This window comes from Neltuma alba, unplaced genomic scaffold (genome assembly GCF_004799145.2).
Source record: "Neltuma alba isolate B1F8T4 unplaced genomic scaffold, ASM479914v2 tig00010333_pilon, whole genome shotgun sequence".
Taxonomy (NCBI): domain Eukaryota; kingdom Viridiplantae; phylum Streptophyta; class Magnoliopsida; order Fabales; family Fabaceae; genus Neltuma; species Neltuma alba.
In genome coordinates, this window is record NW_021635243.1 from 129,942 (window position 1) to 152,845 (window position 22,904).

Sequence of the window (22,904 nt, forward strand, 5' to 3'; positions counted from 1 at the left end):
AATATTAATTTAATTTTAAATTCAATTAAAGCTAACCTCCTCATCATTTAGGGTTGAAAATAATTTTATAAATCTCCATAATTCCTAAATGAATTTCTTTTAATTTTTCATAATTTTCTGAGATCTCTAGGTATTTTTAATAATTGATATTGGCCAATAAAAGGCACATATATGGCGCCACCTGTCACATCCAATATTATGATAATTGGAGACAAGAAATATTCTCAAATTATTGAGGATTAAAAGTAATAAGGAAAAGTTAAAGAATTTGGGTGGAAAATAATTACAGTAATTTTCCAAGCCAATTATAGGAAATTGACTAATTAAAGAAAATTGGTCAAATGTAAATAAGGAAAAATATTTTCGAGCCATGGAAAATTAAGGAAAAATAGGGATAATATCCTTTGAGAGTTATATGAAATTATAAAGTTGGTTTTATGACCAAATTACCCTTAGAGAAATTATAGGAGAATTTAAGGGTGATTTAGGCTAATTGAGGGATTTTGTTTGGAAAATTCCAAATAAATATTTTAAGAGGAATAAAATTTCAAGAAAATTCCTATGAGATCCCAAGGAATTATGGAATTAAATGGAAACCCTCAAGTGTCCAAGATTTTTCCAAATAAATGTGAAAAGTGGAAAAATCCCTAAAGAGAAGGAAATTAATTTTCCTTTTTATTTAAATATTAGGAAATTAATTTTGAGACAAAGAGGACAATTTGGAAGACAATAATGAGGAGAATAAATTAAGGATCTGATAGAAAATAATTACAGAGACTAAGTTACTGTGATTATAAAAAAGAAGTTAAACTCAGAGCCTAAAGTATACCGATAAAGCAAGATTGGTGTCTTGCAAATCCAAGGGATCCTATTGAGCCATGTGTCAAGCTCTTGAAGGAGAAGATTTGAATTAGCCAAGTGTCATTCCATGAATGGAGAGGATTTTGACTTTAGTAAATAATTTCATTTGGAATTATGTTAATTAAGAGAGAGGAATCAAGACTTAGTAGGGTAATGACACTTGGACTATCATTAAAGAAGGTGGTTGGGATATTTTGAAGCCTTAATCAAGCTCTTCTCTCCCCATTTTCAGATGTTCATTTCGTGCAAGGGAGAAAAATAGAGAAAAAGAGAGAGTTTGAGAGGAAACAAGGAGAAAGGGAGCACTTTTGATCATCCTAGCAAGGTTTCAAGGTTAGATCTTGGTCCTAGAAGTGTTCTTGCTTTGGTTTCTTTCATTTTTATGGTTTAAAATCTGTCTCTTCCCTCTCTTAATGTGGACCAAACTGATTAATAAAAAGGGGAAAGAAGTTTTGATCATAACACTTGCTAAGACACAACAACACAAGCTAGATCCTAGTGTTGGCAAGTGAGTTTAAGTGATTTTAAAGCATTTTTCATGGTTGTTGTTGTGAGAGTTATTTTCGGCCAAGTGAAGAACTGGACCCTAGGATGAGCTTTTCATTGTTTTAAGGCTTCCATGATGCTTAAAATGAGGAATGGTGTAGGGTAGACTAAAAGAAACAAGTGTTGGAAGCCTAAAAGCAAAGCTGAAAATTTTGGGTCAAAACCTCTAGTGGTTTGGTCGGTTTGTGGCTGGAAGAATCAGTTTTATTTTCACAAATCTAAGCCTATTTTTGGAATCTACATGAAAATCCATGTAGGAACAAGTCAAGGAGTGATTTTTAGGGTTAAAGAGAACCAAATCTAAAACTAGTGAACAAAGGAGGGAACTTTATGGTTCAAGAATCATTTTGATGTATGTTCTTGCTTTTTCATGGTTGGATAATGATTCTTGCTGCCATTTTTGTTGAATCACATGGTTAGGGTTTGATATTTTCCAAGGGAAAGAGGAGAAGGAAGAAAGGCTAAGACTTTTGAAGCAAGGTAGTAAGTTAAACCTAGCTACTACCACTAACTAGCATTGTTGATTATTGTATGGTTAATTGCTATTATTGTGATTGAGCTCTCTTGATTGTTATGTGGCTGCTCTTTATAGTATCTTGCTTTGGCCTTTGCATGATTGAGTTTGCCAAATGATAAGCATGTTAGTTCATCCATAGTAGCTAATGTGATCATGCATAATAATGATGCTTGCTTGGTGATATAGTTGGTTAATTTACTACTGGGATTTCCAAAAATCTCATCCCCCAAGAATCATGTAACATTTTAGGGCCTGAATCTTCAAAATGGAAGCTGCAGATTGAAGGTTGATTTGTGGAGTTTAGCCACAAAATTCGTGAGCTTATTTTGGTTATGTAAATATTAAACTAACAGTGCTGGAAGCACACTGACCCTGACCGATTCACATGACTTTTTGATTATGTTCCCAAACGCGTTAAATCGTGAAATTTGGCATGATGAAAGATGACATCCTGTGCTTCAAATTGATAGCTAATACGTTAAAAATGGCCCAGTATACAATTTATAATGATTTTTCAAAGTTAATGGTCAGAATCTGGACATCAGGGTTTTTGGCAAATGGACAGTGTTGTTTTCTTAAAAACCTGACGCTTTCTCATAAATAATTGGACAATGAGATTATTTTTCCTTGAAAGAGGACTTAAAGAGATTTAATTATAATTTTGAATCACCCCAATTGGAGTTTTGTAGAATAAGTTATGAATTTTTGAAGTTGGGCCAGAAAAACTGGATTTTTACTCGATGAACAGTGAAAATCCGAAAATTAGCGTTTTTATGGTAAAAAGTGAGCCCAAGACCATCCAATGTGGTCAAAAATGATTTTGAAAAGGAACCTAAGTTAATATTATAGTAAGGTGTGACACCACCTTAGAGGAGTAGAGGGGAAAAAATAGTTAACACTATTGACCAATTAGTCAACCTTATTGAGTCACATACTAGAAATTTTGCCCTACCGGGTAGATAGGGAACTGTCTAACACTTACCCGTATTACATTCTAATTTTTGTACTGCCCATAAAATATCTTCTGGTGACTCACACGATGACTCATCACCCTCATAAATGAAGCACATGGGAAAGAAGAAGAGAATTCAAGTTGAACTTGTCTTCCTCAAAATATCTGAGATATTTTCTAACTTTGTCTCCTAATTAAGCGACATTAATTATTTAACATTTGACTGGAGCATTTTATCCCATCCTGAAATCCAAAAATTTATCTATTTACACCATAAAATTCGTTTAATTCTATAGAAAATTTATGAATTTTCTTATATCATAACTCAGACCATAAGTATTTCTTTTTAAATTTCCCATAACAAACCCATAAACTGCAGTTCTGGCCTTAAAAAATGTTAAAGCCATTCTGCTGGCCTTCAAGGGTTAAGACTAATTTTATAAATTTTATAGCTTCTTAGATCATACATCCCCATTTTGTCATAACTTTCTGAGGTTTCCTTATGACCCAAACAATTAAATCTACCTCTACATTTCAAACTGAGCCATAAACTTATAAATTCCTTTTAAGTCAACTCAAGGGCATTTTTGTCCTTTCTCCCCATATACAGGCCTTAAAATGTCATTTTCCATTTTCTGGAATTTTCTAGAATTTTTTTGGGTATTACTTCCATTTTTACCCATTCCTGGCCCGAAACTTTCCAAAATTACAGTTTTGCCCTTGATCAAGTAAACCTCATAAATCACCCTATTATGGCCTCTATTATAACCTTTGGTCTGAACTAACCTCTTTTCTCATTTTTGGGCCTTGAGACTTCACTGGAGCCTCTAACTTTCTTTACATTTTAGTCCCTAGAACTTTCTCTATTTACAGTTTAGTTCCTGAAACCCTTCAACATTCCTTTTACATTTCTAGAACTCCTGCTCATAGGGATTTAGTAGCCTACCTATCTTAGGCTAACCCATGTATTCTTAGGCCCAAAACTTGGGGTGTGACAGGTGCCGCAGTACAGCAATCGATTTGCTCAATTACTCCCTCTTGCTACCCGTTCTGGTCCAACTTCAAAAATTCATAACTTATTCTACAAAATCCAATTGGGGTGATTCAAAATTATACTTAAAGCTCTTTAAGTCCTCTTTCAAGGAAAAATAATCTCATTGCCCAAATCCTTATGAGAAAGCGTCAGATTTTTTAGAAAAGCAACACTGTCCATTTGCCAAAAACCCTGATTCCCAGATTCTTACCATTAACTTTGAAAAATCATTATAAATCGTATACTAGGCCATTTTTAACATATTATCTATCAAATTGAAGCTCAGGATGTTATCTTTCATCATGCCAAATTTCATGATTAAACGTATTTGAGAGTATAATCAAAAAGTCATGTGAACCAGTCAGTGTTAGTGTGCTTCCAGCACTGTTAGTTTAATATTTACATAACCAAAATGAGCTCACGAATTTTGTGGCTAAACCCCACAAATTAGCCTTCAATCTGTAGCTTTCCCTTGGAGGATTTAGGCCCTAAAATGTTACATTATTTTTGGGGGATGAGATTTTTGAAAATCCCAGTAGCAAATTAACCAACTATAACACCAAGCAAGCATCATTATTATGCATGATCATATTAGCTACTATTGGTGAACTAACATGCTTATCATTTGGCAAACTCAAACATGCAAAGGCCAAAGCAAGATACTATAAAGAGCAGCCACATAACAATCAAGAAAGCTCAACCACAATAATAGTAATTAACCATACAATAATCAACAATGCTAGTTAGTGGTAGTAGCTAGGTTTAACTTACTACCTTGCTCCAAAAGTCTTAGCTTTCCTTCCTTCTCCTCTTTCCCTTGACAAATATCAAACCCTAACCATATAATCCATCAACAAAGGCAACCATAATCATTATCCAACCATGAAAAAGCAAGAACATACATCAAAATGATTTTTGAACCATAAAGCTCCCTCCTTTGTTCACTACTTTTAGACTTGGTTCTCTTTAACCCTAAAAATCACACCTTGACCTAACCCTAAATGGTTTTTCATGTAGATTCCAAAAATGGGCTTAGATTTATGAAAATAAAACTGTTTCTTCCAGCAACAAACTGACCGAACCACTAGAGGTTTTGACCCAAAATTTTCAGCTTTGCTTTTAAGCTTCCAACACTTGTTTCTTCTAGTCTACCCTACACCATTTCTCATTTTAAGCTTCATGGAAGCCTTAAAACAATGAAAAACTCATCCTAGGGTCCAGTTCACCTCTTGGCCAAAAAGAACTCTCACAACAACAACCACGAAAAATGCTTTAAAACCACTTAAACTCACTTGCAAACACTAGAACCTAGCTTGTATAGTTGTGTCTTAGCAAGTGTAAAAACCAAAACTCCTTTCCCCTTTTTTAACAACCAGTTTGGTCCACATTAAGAGAGAGAAGAGTCAGATTTTAAACCATAAAAATGAAAGAAAACAAAGTAAGAGCACCTCTAGAACCAAGATCTAACCTTGAAACCTTGCTTGGATGATCAAAGGTGCTTGCTTTCTTCTGGTTTCCTCTCAAACTCTCTCTTTTTATCTATTTTTCTCCCTTGGACGAAATGTAGGTCTAAAAATGGGGAGAGAAGAGTTGATTAATGGCTCAAAATATTTCAACCACCCTCTTTAATGATAATCCAAGTGTCATTACCTTACTAAGTCTTGATTCCTCTTTCCTAATTAACATAATTCCAAATGAAATTATTTACTAAAGTCAAAATCCTCTCCATTTATGGAATGACACTTGGCTAATTCAAATCTTCTCCTTCAAGAGCTTGACACATGGCTCAATAGGATCCCTTGGATTTGCAAGACACCAATCTTGCTTTATCGGTATACTTTAGACTCTGAGTTTTACTTCTTTTCTATAATTACAGTAACTTAGTCTCTGTAATTATTTTTGTCAGATCCTTAATTTATTCTCCTCATTATTATCTTCCCAAATTGCCCTCTTTGTCTCAAAATTAATTTCCTAATATTTAAATATAAAGGAAAATTAGTTTCCTTCTCTTTAGGGATTTTTTAACTTTTCACATTTATTTGGAAAAATCTTGGGCACTTGAGGGTCTTCATTTAATTCTATAATTCCTTATAATTCCTTGGTATCTCATAGGAATTTTCTTGGAATTTTATTCCTCTTAAAATATTTATTTGGAATTTTCCAAATAAAATCCCTTAATTAGCCTAAATCACCCTTAAATTCTCTTATAATTTCTCTAAGGGTAATTTGGTCATAAAACCAACTTTATAATTTCATATAACCCTCAAAGGATATTATCCCTATTTTTCCTTAATTTTCCAAGGCTCAAAAATATTTTTCCTTATTTACATTTGACCAATTTTCCTTAATTAGTCAATTTCCTATAATTGGCTTGGAAAATTACTGTAATTATTTTCCACCAAAATCCTTTGACTTTTCCTTATCATTTTTAATCCTCAATAATTTGAGAATATTTCTTATCTCTAATTACCATAATGCTGGATGTGACATTTCTCCCCCCTAAATAAATTTCGTCCTCGAAATTTAAAACATACCTTAGTGGAAAAGCTCAGGGTACTTTTCCTTCATCTCAGCTTCCATCTCCCATGTGGCTTCTTCAGAGGAAAGACCCTTCCAGACCACTTTGACTAGGGGAATCTGCTTGTTCCTCAGTTGCTTGGTCTTCTGATCAACGATTCGTTCTGGTCTAACCCCAAAAGATAGATTATCCCGAAGCGCAATGTCATCATAGCTTATGACATGCGTGGGATCTGGATGGTACTTCTTTAGTTGGGAGACATGGAAAACATCATGAATCAGACTTAACTTAGGGGGCAAGAGCCAACTTGTAGGCCACTGGTCCAGCTTTAGATAGGATCTGAAATGGTCCAACATACTTTGGACTGAGCTTTTTAGTCTTTAAAGATCGACCGACTCCCGTTGTTGGTGACACTTTGAGGAAAACGTGATCACCAACATCAAATTCTAACAGTCTCCTTCTCGTATCTGCATAACTCTTTTGTCTACTCTGAGCTGTTAGAAGCCTTTGCTGAATAGCCTTTATCTGTCGGGAAGTCTGATCCACAATGTCAGGACCAAGAGAACTCCTCTCACTAAGCTCTGTCCAGCATAAGGAGATCTGCACTTCCTCCCATACAATGCCTCATAAGGTGCCATTCGAATACTTGAATGGAAACTGTTATTGTAGGCAAATTCAATTAATGGTAGAGACGTATCCCAATTGCTGCCAAAATCTAATACACAGGCACGTAACATATCCTCTAATGTCTGAATGGTTCTTTCTGTCTGTCCATCTGTCTGAGGGTGGTAGGCTGTACTAAATCTGAGAGTGGTGTCCATCTCTTTCTGTAAGGACCTCCAAAACTTCGAAGTAAATCTTGGATCTCGGTCTGAAACAATACTGCTTGGAACACCATGCAGCCTAACAATCTCCTTGATGTAAAGTCTCGCTAACCTCTCTGGAGAATCCTTTACATTCATACTGAGAAAATGTGCGGACTTAGTCAGATGGTCTATTATTACCCATATTGCATCATGTTTCGACCCTGTCATCGGTAACCCCACTATAAAGTCCATGGATATATTGTCCCATTTCCACTCAGGGATATCCAGGGGTTGCAACTCTCCTGCAGGTTTCTGGTGTTCTACCTTCACCTTCTGGCAAGTAAGACACTTTGTTACATATTCCGTGATATCCTTCTTCATTCCAGGCCACCAGAAGAGTTCTTTAACATCATGGTACATCTTGGTCATTCCTGGATGAAGAGTATATTTGCTCTTATGGGCTTCTGCCAGTATCTCTTTTCTGAGTTTCGATACTTGGGGAATGTAGGTTCTTCCTTTAAACTTCAGTATCCCCTCAGAAATTTCAAAATTCTTACTCTCGCCTCTAGACAGCTTCTCCTTGAGAATTTTCGCTAGCTAGTCCTGTGACTGTGCTTCTCTAATTTGATCTTTGAGCAGGGCCGTAAACTGGGTTTTACCTCTATTTCCTTCTACTAACTGCATCTGATATAGAGAACCCCAATCTTTGAAATCCTCTACCAGCTTCTGCTCTCTGATCATCAGCGATGCTACCTGTACTGTCTTTCTGCTTAAGGCATCCGCGACTACATTCGCTTTGCCTGGATGGTACTTAATTTGAAAATCATAATCTTTGAGTAAGTCTATCCACCTTCGTTGTCTCATATTCAGCTCTTTCTGGTCATGAAGGTACTTGAGGCTTTTGTGGTCACAAAACAATTCTACGGTTGCTCCATACAGATAGTGTCTCCATATCTTCATTGCATAAACTATCGCTGCCAATTCCAGGTGGGTCGGGTAATTCTCCTCGTGAGATTTCAACTGGCGTGAGGCGTAGGCTACTACTCGTCCTTGCTGCATAAGTACACATCCTAGTCCTTGCTTGCTAGCATCTGTATAAACCACATACGGTTGTGAATGATCGGGAAGTATAAGTACGGGAGTAGAAGTGAGCTTCCTCTTCAGCTTCTGAAAACTAGCCTCACTCTTCTCATCCCACAAGAACGGCTAGTTCTTCCTGGTTAACTTGGTCAGCGAGAGAGCAATTCGAGAAAAGTCCTGGATGAATCTTCTGTAATACCCTGCTAGTCCGAGGAAACTTCTGATCTCAGTCACCGTCTTGGGTCTCTCTCAGTTGAGTACTGCCTCAATCTTACTGGGGTCGACAGCCACTCCCTTTCGAGAAATCACATGGCTGAGAAATCGGACTTCCTGAAGCCAAAACTCACACTTACTAAGTTTAGCCACTAGTTGTTTCTCTTTCAGGGTATTTAGGACAATCCTCAAATGCTCCTTATGCTCTTCTGGAGACTTGGAGTACACTAAGATGTCATCAATGAATACGACCACAAATTGATCTAAGTAAGGATGAAAAATCCTATTCATGTAGTCCATGAATATCACAGGTGCGTTCGTCAATCCAAACGGCATCACTAAGAATTCATAGTTCCCATATCGGGTTCTAAACACAGTTTTAGGGACATCTTCAGACTTAATCTTGAGTTAGTGGTAGCCAGATCTTAGATCAATCTTAGAGAATACACTGGCTTCAACCAACTAGTCTAACAGATCATCTATCCTAGGGAGCGGATACTTGTTCTTAACTGTGACTTTGTTCAACTCCCTGTAGTCTATGCATAGCCTTAGACTACCATCCTTTTTCTTGACAAACACTAGAGCACCCCATGACACACACTTGGTCTAATAAAACCTTTTTAAAGTAACTCCTCTATCTGCTTCTTAAGTTCTGTCATTTTATTAGGAGCCATTCTATAAGGGGCCTTAGAAATTGGTCCTGCTCTAGGTACTATGTCAATTGTGAATTCTACTTCTCTGTCTGGGGGTAATCCTGTGATCTCTATCGGAAACACTTTCGAAAATTCCCTAACCATTGGGATTTCTCCTATCCCTTCCTCAACTTCTACTTGCACCGAGAAGAAAATGAGGAATCCTTGATAGCCTTTTCGTAAGCATTTGCCCGCTTGGGCTTCTGTAATGAAATTCAAAGGGTGTTTGGGAATCACCCTAAAAGCACTTCTGGCTCCCAAACCATGGTTTAGGAAGGGTGATTGCTAAACACCCCAAAATTTTGGAAAACCTGGGTTTCGGTGAAAACCATGGTTTTGGCCAGCCAAACCATGGTTTTCGTATAAGCTAGGAGATTGTGGATTTTGAAGAAATAATGCTCGCTGAAATCATTATCACTCCTATCAGAGAGGCTTTTTCAATGGTAGAAAACTTGTCTGTGGCTCTGAAATATGCTCGCTGAAATGGTCTTTCTTCTCCCATTCTGCTTAGTTCCAGTGCCGTCACCTCCTTTTAATCTGAAAATTTGTCGCCACCGGTGAGATCGCCACTTGCTATATGAAAAATTCCTTGCCGCCGGTGAGATCGCCTCCTCCCATTCAGAAAAAATCAAGAACACACTCCACGCTTGGACGATTTTCACTAAGAACATAAGCGCATATCATTCTTTCTCCGTCGCCCTTTCTGAAGCTCGACGGGTCTTCTTGCCATCAGGGAGGTCGTTGATCCCGTGACTTTCGGTGTTGGTGAGGTTATTGGGCTTGCCAAAAGAAGATCCATTCACAGATTTTTGATATCTTCGGTGTTGAGTTCATCCGGTCATCGGCTGCTTTGGTTGCCGTGTCTTCTTCCGTCGATCAGATCCAACGTTTCAGGTAAGCTGTCTTTTTCCTTGTTGGTTGTGGCTGGAGATGGAAGATCTGGTGCATTATGAAATTCTGTCTAGCGTCGTCTTTTTCCCCAAATCAGAGGTCGTCCAGCGTCATTTTTTTCCTCGAAACAGAGGTCGTCCAGTGTTGTATTTTTTTTCCGAGACAGATGTTGGTTTCACCGGTTGCTTATGCTATGTTCACTTGTAGTGGTTGATTTTGTTGGTTGCTTTCTTGACACCGATCAGATATGACAGAAAATTATGTTATTGACAAACCAAAAACAATGTTGAGTTTCAGTTAAGCCCGATCTTCTTAGCCAATGCCGACTGTGACTGGTTGTGGCTTCATTTTTTTTGATGGTAATCGTGTGTGTGTGTATACGATGGGAAAGATCTCGGTTGTGACTGGTTGTGCTTCTTGTATGTGTGTATGAGAGACAGAGCATTCGTGTGTGTTGATCAAATCTGGGTTTTTTGATCTTATTTTCCCTTTGGTGGATTTTATTTTAGAGACAGGACACTCGAATTTTTCTCTTTTGTGCTTGATGTTGCTTTTGCAGTGTTATAGTGGTTAACCGAAATATGTATGGGATTTTGATTGTTGGTTGTAGCCAAATTGGGTCAGTTAACTGAAAAGAATTCCCTTGGATGCTGGGAAAAAAAGTCATTATTAATGTGTATGTATACCGTTGGATTATAGAACACGCGGCTATACTTGTTAAATACTATCCTGTTATATCATATCTCCTGGATTGAATGGTATGCTTTTTGGGTTGAACTTGTGATGACTGAACTATTGTAATTGGTTTATAGCATAATGAATAAAAAAATGGCAAAGCTTCGTGGGATATAAGAGCCATAAAGGTCTTTATTGACCTGTTTATTGAAGAAGTTGAAAAAGGGGGAAGAAGAGGAACTAGCTTGACAAAGCCTGCTTGGACAAGTATTGAGGAGAACTTTACTACAAAGACTAGGAGAGTTTATACGAGAATCCAATTAAAGAACAAATTTGATACCTTGCGAAAGGAGTGGCAGTTATGGGATAGGCTGCTCCATGAGATAGGTTTAGGGTGGGATGCCGAAAGGAATACTGTTAGTGCCCCTGATGATTGGTGGGAGAAGAAAACAGTAGTAATCATTTAACTTTATTTGAGCTTGTATTTTCTCCCATGTTAACATTTTTTGTATAATGTATAATATTTTTGGTGTTGAATGCGCAGGAAGTTCCAGGCTATGAGAAATTTAGAGAAAGAGGGCTTCAATTTCGGGCTGAATTGACTCAACTCTTTGGGTCTGTAGCTACGGCTGGACCACAGTCATGAGCACCTTCTTCCATGACACTTCCAAGCGAAAGGAGTTCCTGAAAATGATATGGAAGAAGGATCTGGAGATAGTGATGAAATTTTAAGGGCACTAATTGGCATAAGTGGGGAGTTTAATTCAGTCACATTCAATGACAATAGTGGAGGAAGTGGAGGCAACACTGGAATGAGACAGGAAACCATTCGTGGGGTTAGAAGCACAGGTGGCAGTCGACCTAGTAGCTCATTAGGGGTTAGAAAAAAGGGTGAATCCATGAAGAAGAAATCTACTACCACTATGAAAATAGCGGATGCACTAAGCAGGATAGCTCAGGCAAATGAAAATGATTCTCAGCGTGAACATGAAGAGATTTCAGAAGCACATGCTAGGAAGCTAGAAGAAGAAGCACGTGCTTATAAGACGTCAATTGCGGGAGTCATGGAGCACCTTAATGAAGTTGATGAAATTGTTGATGATCCTGATCTGTTTGGCCAGTGCACAACACTCCTTATGGACAAGCCAGCTGCAAGGGAGATGTATGTGGCTCTGAAGAACAAGAGGGAAAAACTACTGATCTTCTTGAAGCATGCAACTAAGGATTGAGACTTCATTTGTGTTGCTTAGAAGATGACTGTGATAATTTGTATCTATTTTTTAGGAATGATGTAACCAGACTATTGTATTATGTGACTACTGAATTTCTGTAGGAATTAAACAACTTATTTTCTTGTTAAATGTTAAGTAATTTCATATCACGGTTTCTAAATTTTATGTCTATGTACACAGGACAAGACAAAAAAAGGCTGATGAAATTAAAATTTCAGAAAAGTATCGTAAATGACGAAACAAACGGGTTAATCAAGTTGCAGTAGCGGTTGGTGGATATGCTTCTCTTCATTTGTGTAAAAAGCCCCAGCATACAAGTATTTATACAGGCAAGGCATGGGTAAGGGACGTTTTACAAGGCCATTCCACTCGTTGTTATAACATGTTTAGGATGGAAAGGGAAGTGTTCTTTAGTCTTTGCACAGAATTGAAACAACACAGTCTAAGAGAAACTAGAAATGTTGGGATACATGCAATGGTTGCAATGTTTTTAAATACCGTTGGCCATGCACTTAGTAGTAGGATGCAGTAAGAAAGATTTCAGCATTCAGGGGAGACAATTAGTAGACATTTTCATAATGTCTTACTGGCATGCTATAGACTTGCTATGACCAACATCAAACCAAAAGATCCAACGTTTCAGCATTTGCATACAAAAATACAGCCCGATGGTCGATACTGGCCCTTTTTCAAACATGCTATTGGAGCAATTGATGGAACACATATTTCATGCATTGTTGATGCAACTGAGTAAACAAAATTTATTAACTGGAAAGGAAGAGTGATGCAAAATGTAATGGCGGTTTGTGATTGGGACATGTGCTTCACTTTTGTATTAGCCGGATGGGAAGGTAGTGCGCATGATGCTCGTATATTTGACCATGCCCTCACAACTCCTTCCATGAACTTTCCCTATCCGCCTCAAGGTATATTTTAAATTCCTACAATTTATTTATGCTTAACTGTTAGAAAACAAATTTTATTGACACCAATCATATATTTCATGTAGGCAAATATTATTTGGTGGATGCTGGCTATCCGACACCCATGGGATACCTTGGTCCCTACAGACGTGAACGCTACCATCTTCTTGATTTTCGAAGGTCGTCTACACTTGAAAATGACAATGAAGTGTTCAATTATTTGCACTCAAGTCTACGAATCACTATCGAAAGAACTTTTGGAGTTTGGAAGAGTAAGTTTGCAATTTTAGGAAACATGCCGAGCTATGACTTTTCAACACAGGTTCAAATTGTTTGTGCAACGATGGCCATACATAACTTCATTAGATCAACATCCATTTCTGATCCTGGTTTCATTCAGTTTGAACAAGAAGGTTCTTATACAAAAGAAAATGATGATGATGGAGTTGGATCTTCACATATACCTTCATCAGTAGATTCTTCATCTCACATGGCTCGGCTTCGTGACTCTAAAAGAGATCAAATTGTTCACTACATACAAGAATAGTTATGTCCTTTTTATTTTCTTTTTTCTTTTCAGATAATGTAATGTGTTGTTAAAAAAACCTACTTGAACAAATATATTTCGTTGCAACCTCTATTATTAAGACAATTAATATGAATTTTTTTGTGTGGTTATTTAATTTTGTGAAACAAAATTATGGGATTTCATCTTTAAAATCTTTAAGAAATAATAATATTTTCTTTGGAAAAATAAATCATTTTCCTAAAAACATATTTATTTATTTTATTACTATATACACACACTAATTTCTTATTATTTATATTATTTATGCCATATTTATTATGTTGCTAAAATATATATTATTAATAAATTTATTACTTCAAATAAACATATATTATGAAATATATCTTATATGTAATTATCATTTAAACTTATGTCCTTTTTAGTAATTTCTACATATCAAAAAGCATTTCTGACAATAAGTATCCAAACACTCTCACTTTATCAGAATCACTTTTTCAAAAAATCTATTCTTTCAAAATCTATTCTCTCCGGAATCTATTCTCCAGAAGCTATTTTGCAAACTATGGTTTTGCCACATCCAAACACCCCCTCAATCTAACTTCCGGATTCAACTCTAAATCCCTTGTGGGTAAGATTAGGGTTTTGTTCTTACAGTCCATTAGGATATTGTGGGATGACAACCAATTGAGTCCAATCACCACATCCATCTCATGGAAAGGCATGCATATCAAATCTATAGCAGTGCAACAGTGCTTATAACAAACTATACAGTTCAGGCACACATCAGATGTAATTACTCTACTCTGCGTTGGGGTAGACACATGTATATCATATGGAAATGTATTTATACTCAAGCCAAGTCTTTCCACACAGGCATATGAAATAAAAGAATGACTAGCACCCGAATCAAACATTGCAATCACCGGAGAATTGTTAATCATGATTGTGCCTTGGATCATCTTCGGAGACTTCCAGGCTTCTTCTCTTGTGATGGCAAACACTCAGCCCTGGTTGCGTGGTCTTGCCTGCTCAGTGTTCTGTGGGCACTCTCTTGAGAAATGTCCAGGTTTGCCACAGGTGTAGCAAACATTCTGCCCAGCCATGCACGGTCTGTCACCGTGATTCTTGCCACACTTAGGACACTCCTTGCCCTTCGGTGCTTTACCGCCTTTCTTGTTCTTGCGATTATTCCAGGGTTGTTTCCTCTTCTTATTCACATTGGATGAGGTACCACCTTGACCTCCCTTCTCTACTCTGGGAGTTGTCTTGACCATCAGATGATGGTTGAAGCTGCTTTCCGTGATTTGGCAAGCTTCCGCTGCTTTATTGAACTGCTCAAATTGTCTGGGAGCAATCATCTCCCTCAATGATGGCCTCAGTCCTCGAACCATCTTCTCTGTTGTCCACCTCTCATCTTCTCTATATCGGAGATAGCTTGAATAATGAGAGAGACGGATGAACTTAGACAAGTATTCATCAAAAGGCTCATCATCCCTTTGCTTCAGAGTCAGAAATTCCGCTTCTCTCTCATCTCGGACAGATCTCAGAAAGTACTTCTCATAAAACTACTCCAGAAACACTTCCCAAGTCACCATCGTGTTTCGAGCATCGAGAAGAATTTCAGTATTCTTCCACCAGCGATCGGCATCTTTCTCCAGCTTATATATCGCCATCTGGGCTTTTCACTCCGATGAGCAGTCCAGTACCTTGAAGATCTTCTCTAGGCAATTAATCCATTCTTCCACCGCTTGAACATCAAATGTCCCATCAAATCACGGCGGGTTGTGTTTACAGAATCGGGTCATCCACTGTTCTACTGCTGGCATTGCCAGCCTTGGCAACTGTTTTGATGCTGGTACTGTAGAGACCTCTTCCTCTGGTCGCCTTCTGTCCAGGTTCGCTAATGTTGCTGCCAATGCTGCAGCCATTGCTGCATCCCTTTCTTGTTCCTGACGAGCTTGAGCTACTCTCATGTCCTCGATGGTCTTCTGCTGTTGCTCGAGGTGTTCCAGAATCAATTGTAATGGATCAGGAGGGACCCTTGCATCTTGCACTGGGGGTCTCTCTGGTGAAAGGTTTCGTCGAGTTCTAACCATTGCTTAACTAATCGGATAGCACAGCAAGGAACAAGAAATAAATATCATGCTTGGATTTCATTCACCAAATGAGCATACAACAATAATTAGCAGCTAAGCATTAACCAATTAAAGTGCAATCAACACATTCATCAACCAAGCACTATCAGCTTAACCTACTCGGGTTAGCTGTACCAAAATATATCCTACGTTAGTGATAGGACCGTCCTAGCGTCTACAGAAAGTGAACAATAACAAAGCCCTCGAGGCTTCGGATCCAGTCCTCCACATCATCTCCCAGCAAGTAGTTCAGGCGGACGATCTCATGGGTCCAGAATGGAGTGTTAGGTAGGACATCTACCATCTCACATAACCAGTCAAATGGTTCTAAATAAGGGTTGCCTGGTTCGTGTGCCTGATATAGTTCCCTCACACCCTAGAGATAGTCTAGGTGTACTCTCAGGTCTGCATCCACATCCCCCCTGATGTGATGCCCTATGAACCTCAGCCAGTCACTCAGCTGACCCACACTACGGATCTCATGACTAGGCTAAACTGGGGCAGGTACAAATGGTATTGCAAGTGCTACAGGTATTGCTGGGGCTGGGGGTACAACTGGTACAGTACTAGGTCCAGGGACATTACATGGATACATAGCAGGAGTAACAGGTTGCTTAAGAGACTGAACATAAAGATCTAAATCTAATAGCTCTTGGTACAGGCCAGTTACAGGGTTGACCAGGTCTTCGGGTCCAGGGAGGTATAGCAACTATTCTGCCGTGATCCCTAGCAGCTCTGGGTAGTGCTCAACACAGTCACTAGAGCATACTGATGAATGGCCAGGGCTGGCATCTCCCATTACCCATTCCTTTGGGTCCTCGTCCTTGGTGAGATCAATTACTATTGGATCCCAACTGTTGACCGACAGCTCAGGTTTAGCATCCCAGTCCATGGTAATCCCCATCTTGATTCCTGAAAATAGGTATTAGTTCTCTATATCTAAGGGATACTTAAGCAGAGCGTTCTATCTTATGCCAGAACCTCCGTTCTGATACCAAAAATATCACACCTTACTAATATATTGACTTAGGTTCCTTTTAAAGTCATTTTAGACCACATGGGATGGTCATGGGCTCACTTTTTACCATAAAAACGCTAAATTTCATTTTTACTGTTCATCGGGTAAAAATCCAGTTTTTCTGGCCTAACTTAAAAAATTCATAACTTATTCTACAAAACTCCAATTGGGATGAATCAAAATTATACTTAAAGCTCTTTAAGTCTTCTTTAATGGAAAAATAATCTCATTGTCCAATTCCTTATGAGAAAGCGTCAGGTTTTTGAGAAAAGCAACACTGTCCATTTGCCAAAAACCCTGATTCCCAGATTCTGACCATTAACTTTGAAAAATCATTATAAATCTTATACTAGGCCATTTTTAACGTATTAACTATCAAATTGAATCCCAGGACGTTATCTTTCATCATACCAAATTTCATGACTAAACTCGTTCAGGAGCATAATCAAAAAGTCACGTGAACCAGTCAGTGTCAGTGTGCTTCCAGCACTGTTAGTTTAATATTTACATGACCAAGATGAGCTCACGAATTTTTGTGGCTAAACCCCACAAATTAGTCTTCAATCTACAGCTTTCCCTTGGAGGATTCAAGTTAAAATGTTACATTATTTTTGGGGGATGAAATTTTGAAAAATCCTAGTAGCAAATTAACCAATTATAGCACCAAGCAAGTATCATTATTATGCATGATCATATTAACTACTATTGGTGAACTAACATGCTTATCATTTGGCAAACTCAAACATGCAAAGGCTAAAGCAAGATACTACATAGAGCAGTCACATAACAATCAAGAAAGCTCAACCACAATATAGCAATTAACCATACAATAATCAATAATGCTAGTTAGTGGTAGTAGCTAGGTTTAACTTACTACCTTGCTCCAAAAGTCTTAGCTTTTCTTCCTTCTCCTTTTTCCCTTGACAAATATCAAACCCTAACCATGTAATCCATCAAAAAGGGCATCCATAATCATTATCCAACCATGAAAAAGCAAGAACATAAATCAAAATGGTTCTTGAACCATAAAGGTCCCTCCTTTGTTCACTACTTTTAAATTTGGTTCTTTTAACCCTAAAAAAATCACTCCTTGACTCAACCCTACATGGTTTTTCATATAGATTTCAAATATATGCTTATATCTAGGAAAATAAAATGGCCTCCTTCAGTTTCCCTTTGACCAAACCACAAGGAATCATGAACCAAAAATCACAACTTTGCTTTAAAGCTTCCAACACTTGTTCCTTTTAGTTTACCCGACACCATTCCTCATTTTAAGCATCATGGAAGCCTTAAAACAATGAAAAACTCATACTAGGGTTCAGTTCTTCACTTGGCCGAAATGGAAGCTCAACAAAACAACCATGAAAAATGCTTTAAAATAACTTAAACTCACTTGCAAACACTAGGATCTAACTTGTGTTGTTGTGTCTTAGCAAGTGTGATGATCAAAACTTCTTTCCCCTTTTTATTAATCAGTTTGGTCAACATTAAGAGAGGGAGGAGACAGACTTTTAACCATAAAAAGGAAAGAAAACAAAGTAAGAACACCTCTAGAACTAAGATCTAACCTTTAAACCTTACTTGGATGATCAAAGGTGCTCCTTTTCTTCTCGTTTTCTCTCAAACTCTCTCTTTTCTCTCCCTTTTCCTCCTTGGCCAAATTGAGCATCTGAAATTAGGGGAGAGAAGAGCTTGATTAATGCTTCAAAATATCCCAACCACCTTCTTTAATGATACTCCAAGTGTCATTATCCTACTAAATCTTGATTCCTCTCTCATAATTAACAAAATTCCAAATGAAATTAATTACTAAAGTCAAAATCCTCCCCATTTATGGAATGACACTTGGCTAATTCAATTCTTCTCCTTCAAGAGCTTGACACATGGCTCAATAGGATCCCTTGGATTTGCAAGACACCAATCTTACTTTATCGGTATACTTTAGGCTCTAAGTTTAACTTCTTTTCCATAATTACAGTAGCTTAGCCTCTGTAATTATTTTCTGTCAGATCCCTAATTTAATCTCCTCATTATTATCTTCCCAAATTGCCCTCTTTGTCTCAAAATTAAGTTCCTAATAATTAAATATAAATGAAAATTAATTTCCTTCTCTTTAGGGATTTTTTCACTTTTCACATTTATTTGGAAAAATCTTGGACACTTGAGGGTCTTCATTTAATTCTATAATTCCTTATAATTCCTTGGGATCTCATAGGAATTTTCTTGGAATTTTATTCCCCTTAATTTATTTATTTGGAATTTTACGAATAAAATCCCTTAATTAGCCCAAATCGCCCTTTAATTCTCTCATAATTTCTCTAAGGGTAATTTGGGCATAAAACTAACTTTATAATTTTATATAACCCTTAAAGGATATTATCCCTATTTTTCCTTAATTTTTCAAGGCTCAAAAACATTTTTCCTGATTTACATTTGACCAATTTTCCTTAATTAGTCAATTTCCTATAATTAGCTTGGAAAATTACTGTAATTATTTTCCACCAAAATCCTTTGACTTTTTCTTATCATTTTTTACCCTCAATAATTTGAGAATATTTCTTATTTCTAATTACCATAATGTTGGATGTGACACCAAGAGTCTCTCTTCCTTTCCCTTAGACAGGGAGTTAGCAATAATAACAGGTAATTGCTCATTAGACTCAAGAAAAGCATACTTTAAAGTAGAGGGAGGGGTTTCAAATCAATCACAGGCGGTTGCACAATAGAAGGAATGAATTTATAAATTTCAAGAGAGAACAGATTACTCCTCTTACCTTCAACCAGTGACAACTCAGGTTCCATGTGGTTAGCTTTACAATCTCCATCCACTCCAAGCATTGAACCAACCTCAAGTTGATCTATAGCAGCAACTGCCTTGAAGAAATTCTTTTGCATACCTGAATCATCACGACAACAACTCATTGAAGTATCTCATGGTATGGAAAGAATTAAAAGTAGATAAGTCAGGAGATGTAAGGGATTGAGAATAATCCTTAGATTTAAGGTGTCTTTGCATTAAATGAGTAGATGGAATAACTGGAAGTAGACTATCTTCGGTGGCTTCAGTCAAGCACTTTTGTTGAAGTGAACTAGCTTCATCAATTACCACTGTAGCTTCAGTTTCCATGATGCTAGAATTACCTGAAACATTAACAGAAAACCCTTCTCGAAAGGGGTCATCATTGATAATAGAAGGAATAGAACTCATAAGCTAGTTAGTAGATGATACAGCAAATGTGTGTGGGATGGAAAGCATGCAATTAACTACTGTACAGTTAAAGCATGTCACGTCACCTGTACATGAACAAATAGAAGGAAGAGAATAAAAAGATGAAAAGGAAGAAACAGATTCATCTTTATCAATAGAATCAAGTGAATAAAGTGCAGAGTAGAAGGAATCATCTTACAATTCAAATTTAAAGCAAGCATCATCAACAGCAATATCAATCATGTTAACACCCAAAAGAGAGTAATCTTCATAAGGATGTTTCATTGCCTCATACATATTAAAACAAACTTTGTGATCACTTACTTCTATTGTGATGGTGTCTTCTTTCATGCTAATCATAGTGTTAGCAGTCCTTAAGAAAGGCCTACCAAGAATCAGTGTGGTGTCATTAACAAGTTCATAAGACATGTCAAGCACATAAAAATCAGCAGGAAAAACCAAATCCTTAACCTGGACCAAAATATCCTCTCTAATGCCCTCATGATACCTAATAGTCCTATTAGCTAATTAGAGTACTACAGTGGTACTACAATGGTAGACTTAAGAGTCTTGATTTTTGAAGTGTAAAGGGACTTAGGCATGTGATGAACCTTATCACTAGGTAATCAAAATTGTATTAGGGAAATACAGCAAGTGAGGCAATACCTAGGTCATTCTTCTCAAGGAGCCTTAAGTTGGAATTCAATTCTTAACAATTCACTTTAATTATCAAATTACCAAGGTAAAAGAGTGAGTTTTAGAATAGAGAAATTGAACTGAGAAACAAATTCAAATGAAAGGTAACAGTAAAGGTTCTAAAATGCAAAAGAGATTCTGATAAGAGATAGTAGTTCCCCTAGCAATTCATCCTTCCTTCCTTGTTCAATCTTATAATTTGGAGTCTCTTAGAGTCAATTAAATGGATAGATTCAGCTACTACTCAAATCTCTCTAAACACAGGTCAATGACAACTATCTTACTAGATTCATTGTCTTGCTCTGAAGAAAAGGAAACTCAATTGACAAGAACACTTGAGAAACAAGTTGCAATTCTCTAAGGATGACCACAACTATGAATCATCAAAATCATTCAATCAAATTTCAGAATTACAGAATAACAATCCAAGTAAAACGAATTAGATCTACAAATTAACAGAGAATCCTCTATTCAACTGAATCAAAGGACACAACTCACATCTGGATGTTCAATCAGATCTAAATTCCAAGAAACATAAATCTAGTCACTCAATTTTCATTCTAATCACAAATGTTCAACTGGTACAAATGAATATTAGAATAGAAAGTGGAAATCAGATCTGAAATGACTCCCTGTTCAGCTCCATGAACTCAAGTCAGCTTCATTGCTAGGAGAACTTGTGAATTTAGCCGCTCATGCTCTGATTTGCAATAGAAACAGCAAGAATCAATGAAAGATTCATAGATGATCGGTGGAAGATGATGGATTTGGACGAAAATGGAAGAGAGAATTGAGAGAAGGCGGAGAGAACAAGAAAATCGGTGATCTGGAGGCTGAAGAACTGAATCTGGGATTCCTCGTTTGAGTGCGGCTTCTGTATTTAAATCTGAAGTTTTTCGTCATCCGCCGCGGTGCCTTATGGTATCCGCCGCGGTGCCTAGCCTATACGGTGTCGTTTCAATTAGTGATCCTGAGCTCTTTGTGAAACTTGGTCCGCTGTGGCGCCTTTGATCATTCGCCGCGGTGCCTATCACAGAGAGTATCTTTGGAAATCCGCCGCGACGCCTTCCCTTATTTGCCGCGGCGCCTCAGACAGAATGGCAAAAAATGCTAATGGAACCTCCTGAAATTCACACCAAATAGGGATCAAAAGTACACACATATAAAATCATATAAAAACATGCAAAAACACCTATAAAACCTCACAATTCCTTTCACCAACTCTTATGCACAATGAAAGCTAATTATACCCAAAATATGCAAATATAAATGGCAAAAGCATGAGTTTAGGGCTAGAAACATATGTAAATAATGAGACTTATCAACTCCCCCACACTTAGCTTTTGCACTCTTGGGCAAATCAGGTCTAAACATAATGTGAAAGAGAAGGATGAGAGATAAGGAATAAGCAAGCTCAAAAGTTCAGGTTACAAATGCAACCAACAATGATCCTTTAACCAACATCAATCCATGAAACATTCTAATGCAAAGAAATCAAGCAATGATATACAATTTAATCCAAGTGAATAAGATATAGAAGACCACACAAGGGAATTAGTATATCACTCAACTCACAAGTGTTTAAGGTTCTTTCACTCAATTCACTTGTTCAATTGCTCTACCATATGCTTGTAATAGTTCTACCTCTCCACCACTCAAATACATAAGTACTCAAGAATCAAGAGGACTTTTGTGGCTTGTAATATAAAGGTGGGGAAAAAATGCACAAGAATGCATATGAGGGAAGAGATAATATGTGAATCAATGTGTAGAATTCAATAGCATTAGTAATGTTCAATTTAAGGTTTGATTTCTTGATCTTGAATTCTAAAGCTGTAAAGGTGCTTTTATTCCCACTTTCTTTCCTTTCTTGCTTTTTCATTTCTTTTCAACTTTTCTATTCTCTTTTTTTTTAACATTTTGCATTTCTTCTTCTTCTTTTTTGTTTTTTTTTTTCCGTACCCATACTCAAGTATGCACTTCCTCATATCAATCCATCAATTAAATCCATCATAATACTAGTGAATTCTAAAAGGAATTAATGAAATGAAATATGCATCCTTGTAGGAAAGAGGTTTTATAAATGAGAGTGAAATGAATGGAAAATTCAACTAAAAGGCTCAAATGGGTAACAAGGGATAAATCATGTAGGGGTTGGCCATTTGGTCTAAGTAGCTAATTTGAATGAATGCCTCAATCATGTTCAAGAGTACTAATGTTACATGTAGTCTTGATTAAGAACTAAAACAAGTTCTAAAGAGTATAAGAGACAAGTGAATACATACAAAACAGATGAATAAAAATGCCCAAAGAATCCTTCCAACTAGGCTTTGTCTTCCATATTCATTCACTTTGGCTAAAGAACGCATCATGCTT

The 22,904-nt window shown here is 37.2% G+C and overlaps 1 protein-coding gene and 1 long non-coding RNA gene across 2 annotated transcripts; both read left to right on the forward strand.

Annotated features, from left to right (window-relative positions):
* Positions 1-326: 326 nt before the first annotated feature.
* LOC114755752 (uncharacterized) lies at positions 327-11,417 on the forward strand. Its single transcript, XR_003741354.1, has 3 exons — positions 327-336; positions 1,578-1,579; positions 11,329-11,417. It is a non-coding gene; the product is annotated as an uncharacterized LOC114755752 (long non-coding RNA).
* A 62-nt stretch (positions 11,418-11,479) lies between these two features.
* On the forward strand, positions 11,480-12,013 carry LOC114755753 (uncharacterized). The gene has a single exon (XM_028944627.1). It carries the CDS (start codon positions 11,480-11,482, stop codon positions 12,011-12,013), a length of 534 nt encoding a protein of 177 aa, XP_028800460.1.
* The last annotated feature ends 10,891 nt before the right edge of the window (positions 12,014-22,904 follow it).

Coding starts and splice junctions, on each gene's coding strand:
- LOC114755753 (XM_028944627.1), top strand. CDS start 11,480: ATGGAAGAAGGATCTGGAGATAGTGATGAAATTTTAAGGGCACTAATT.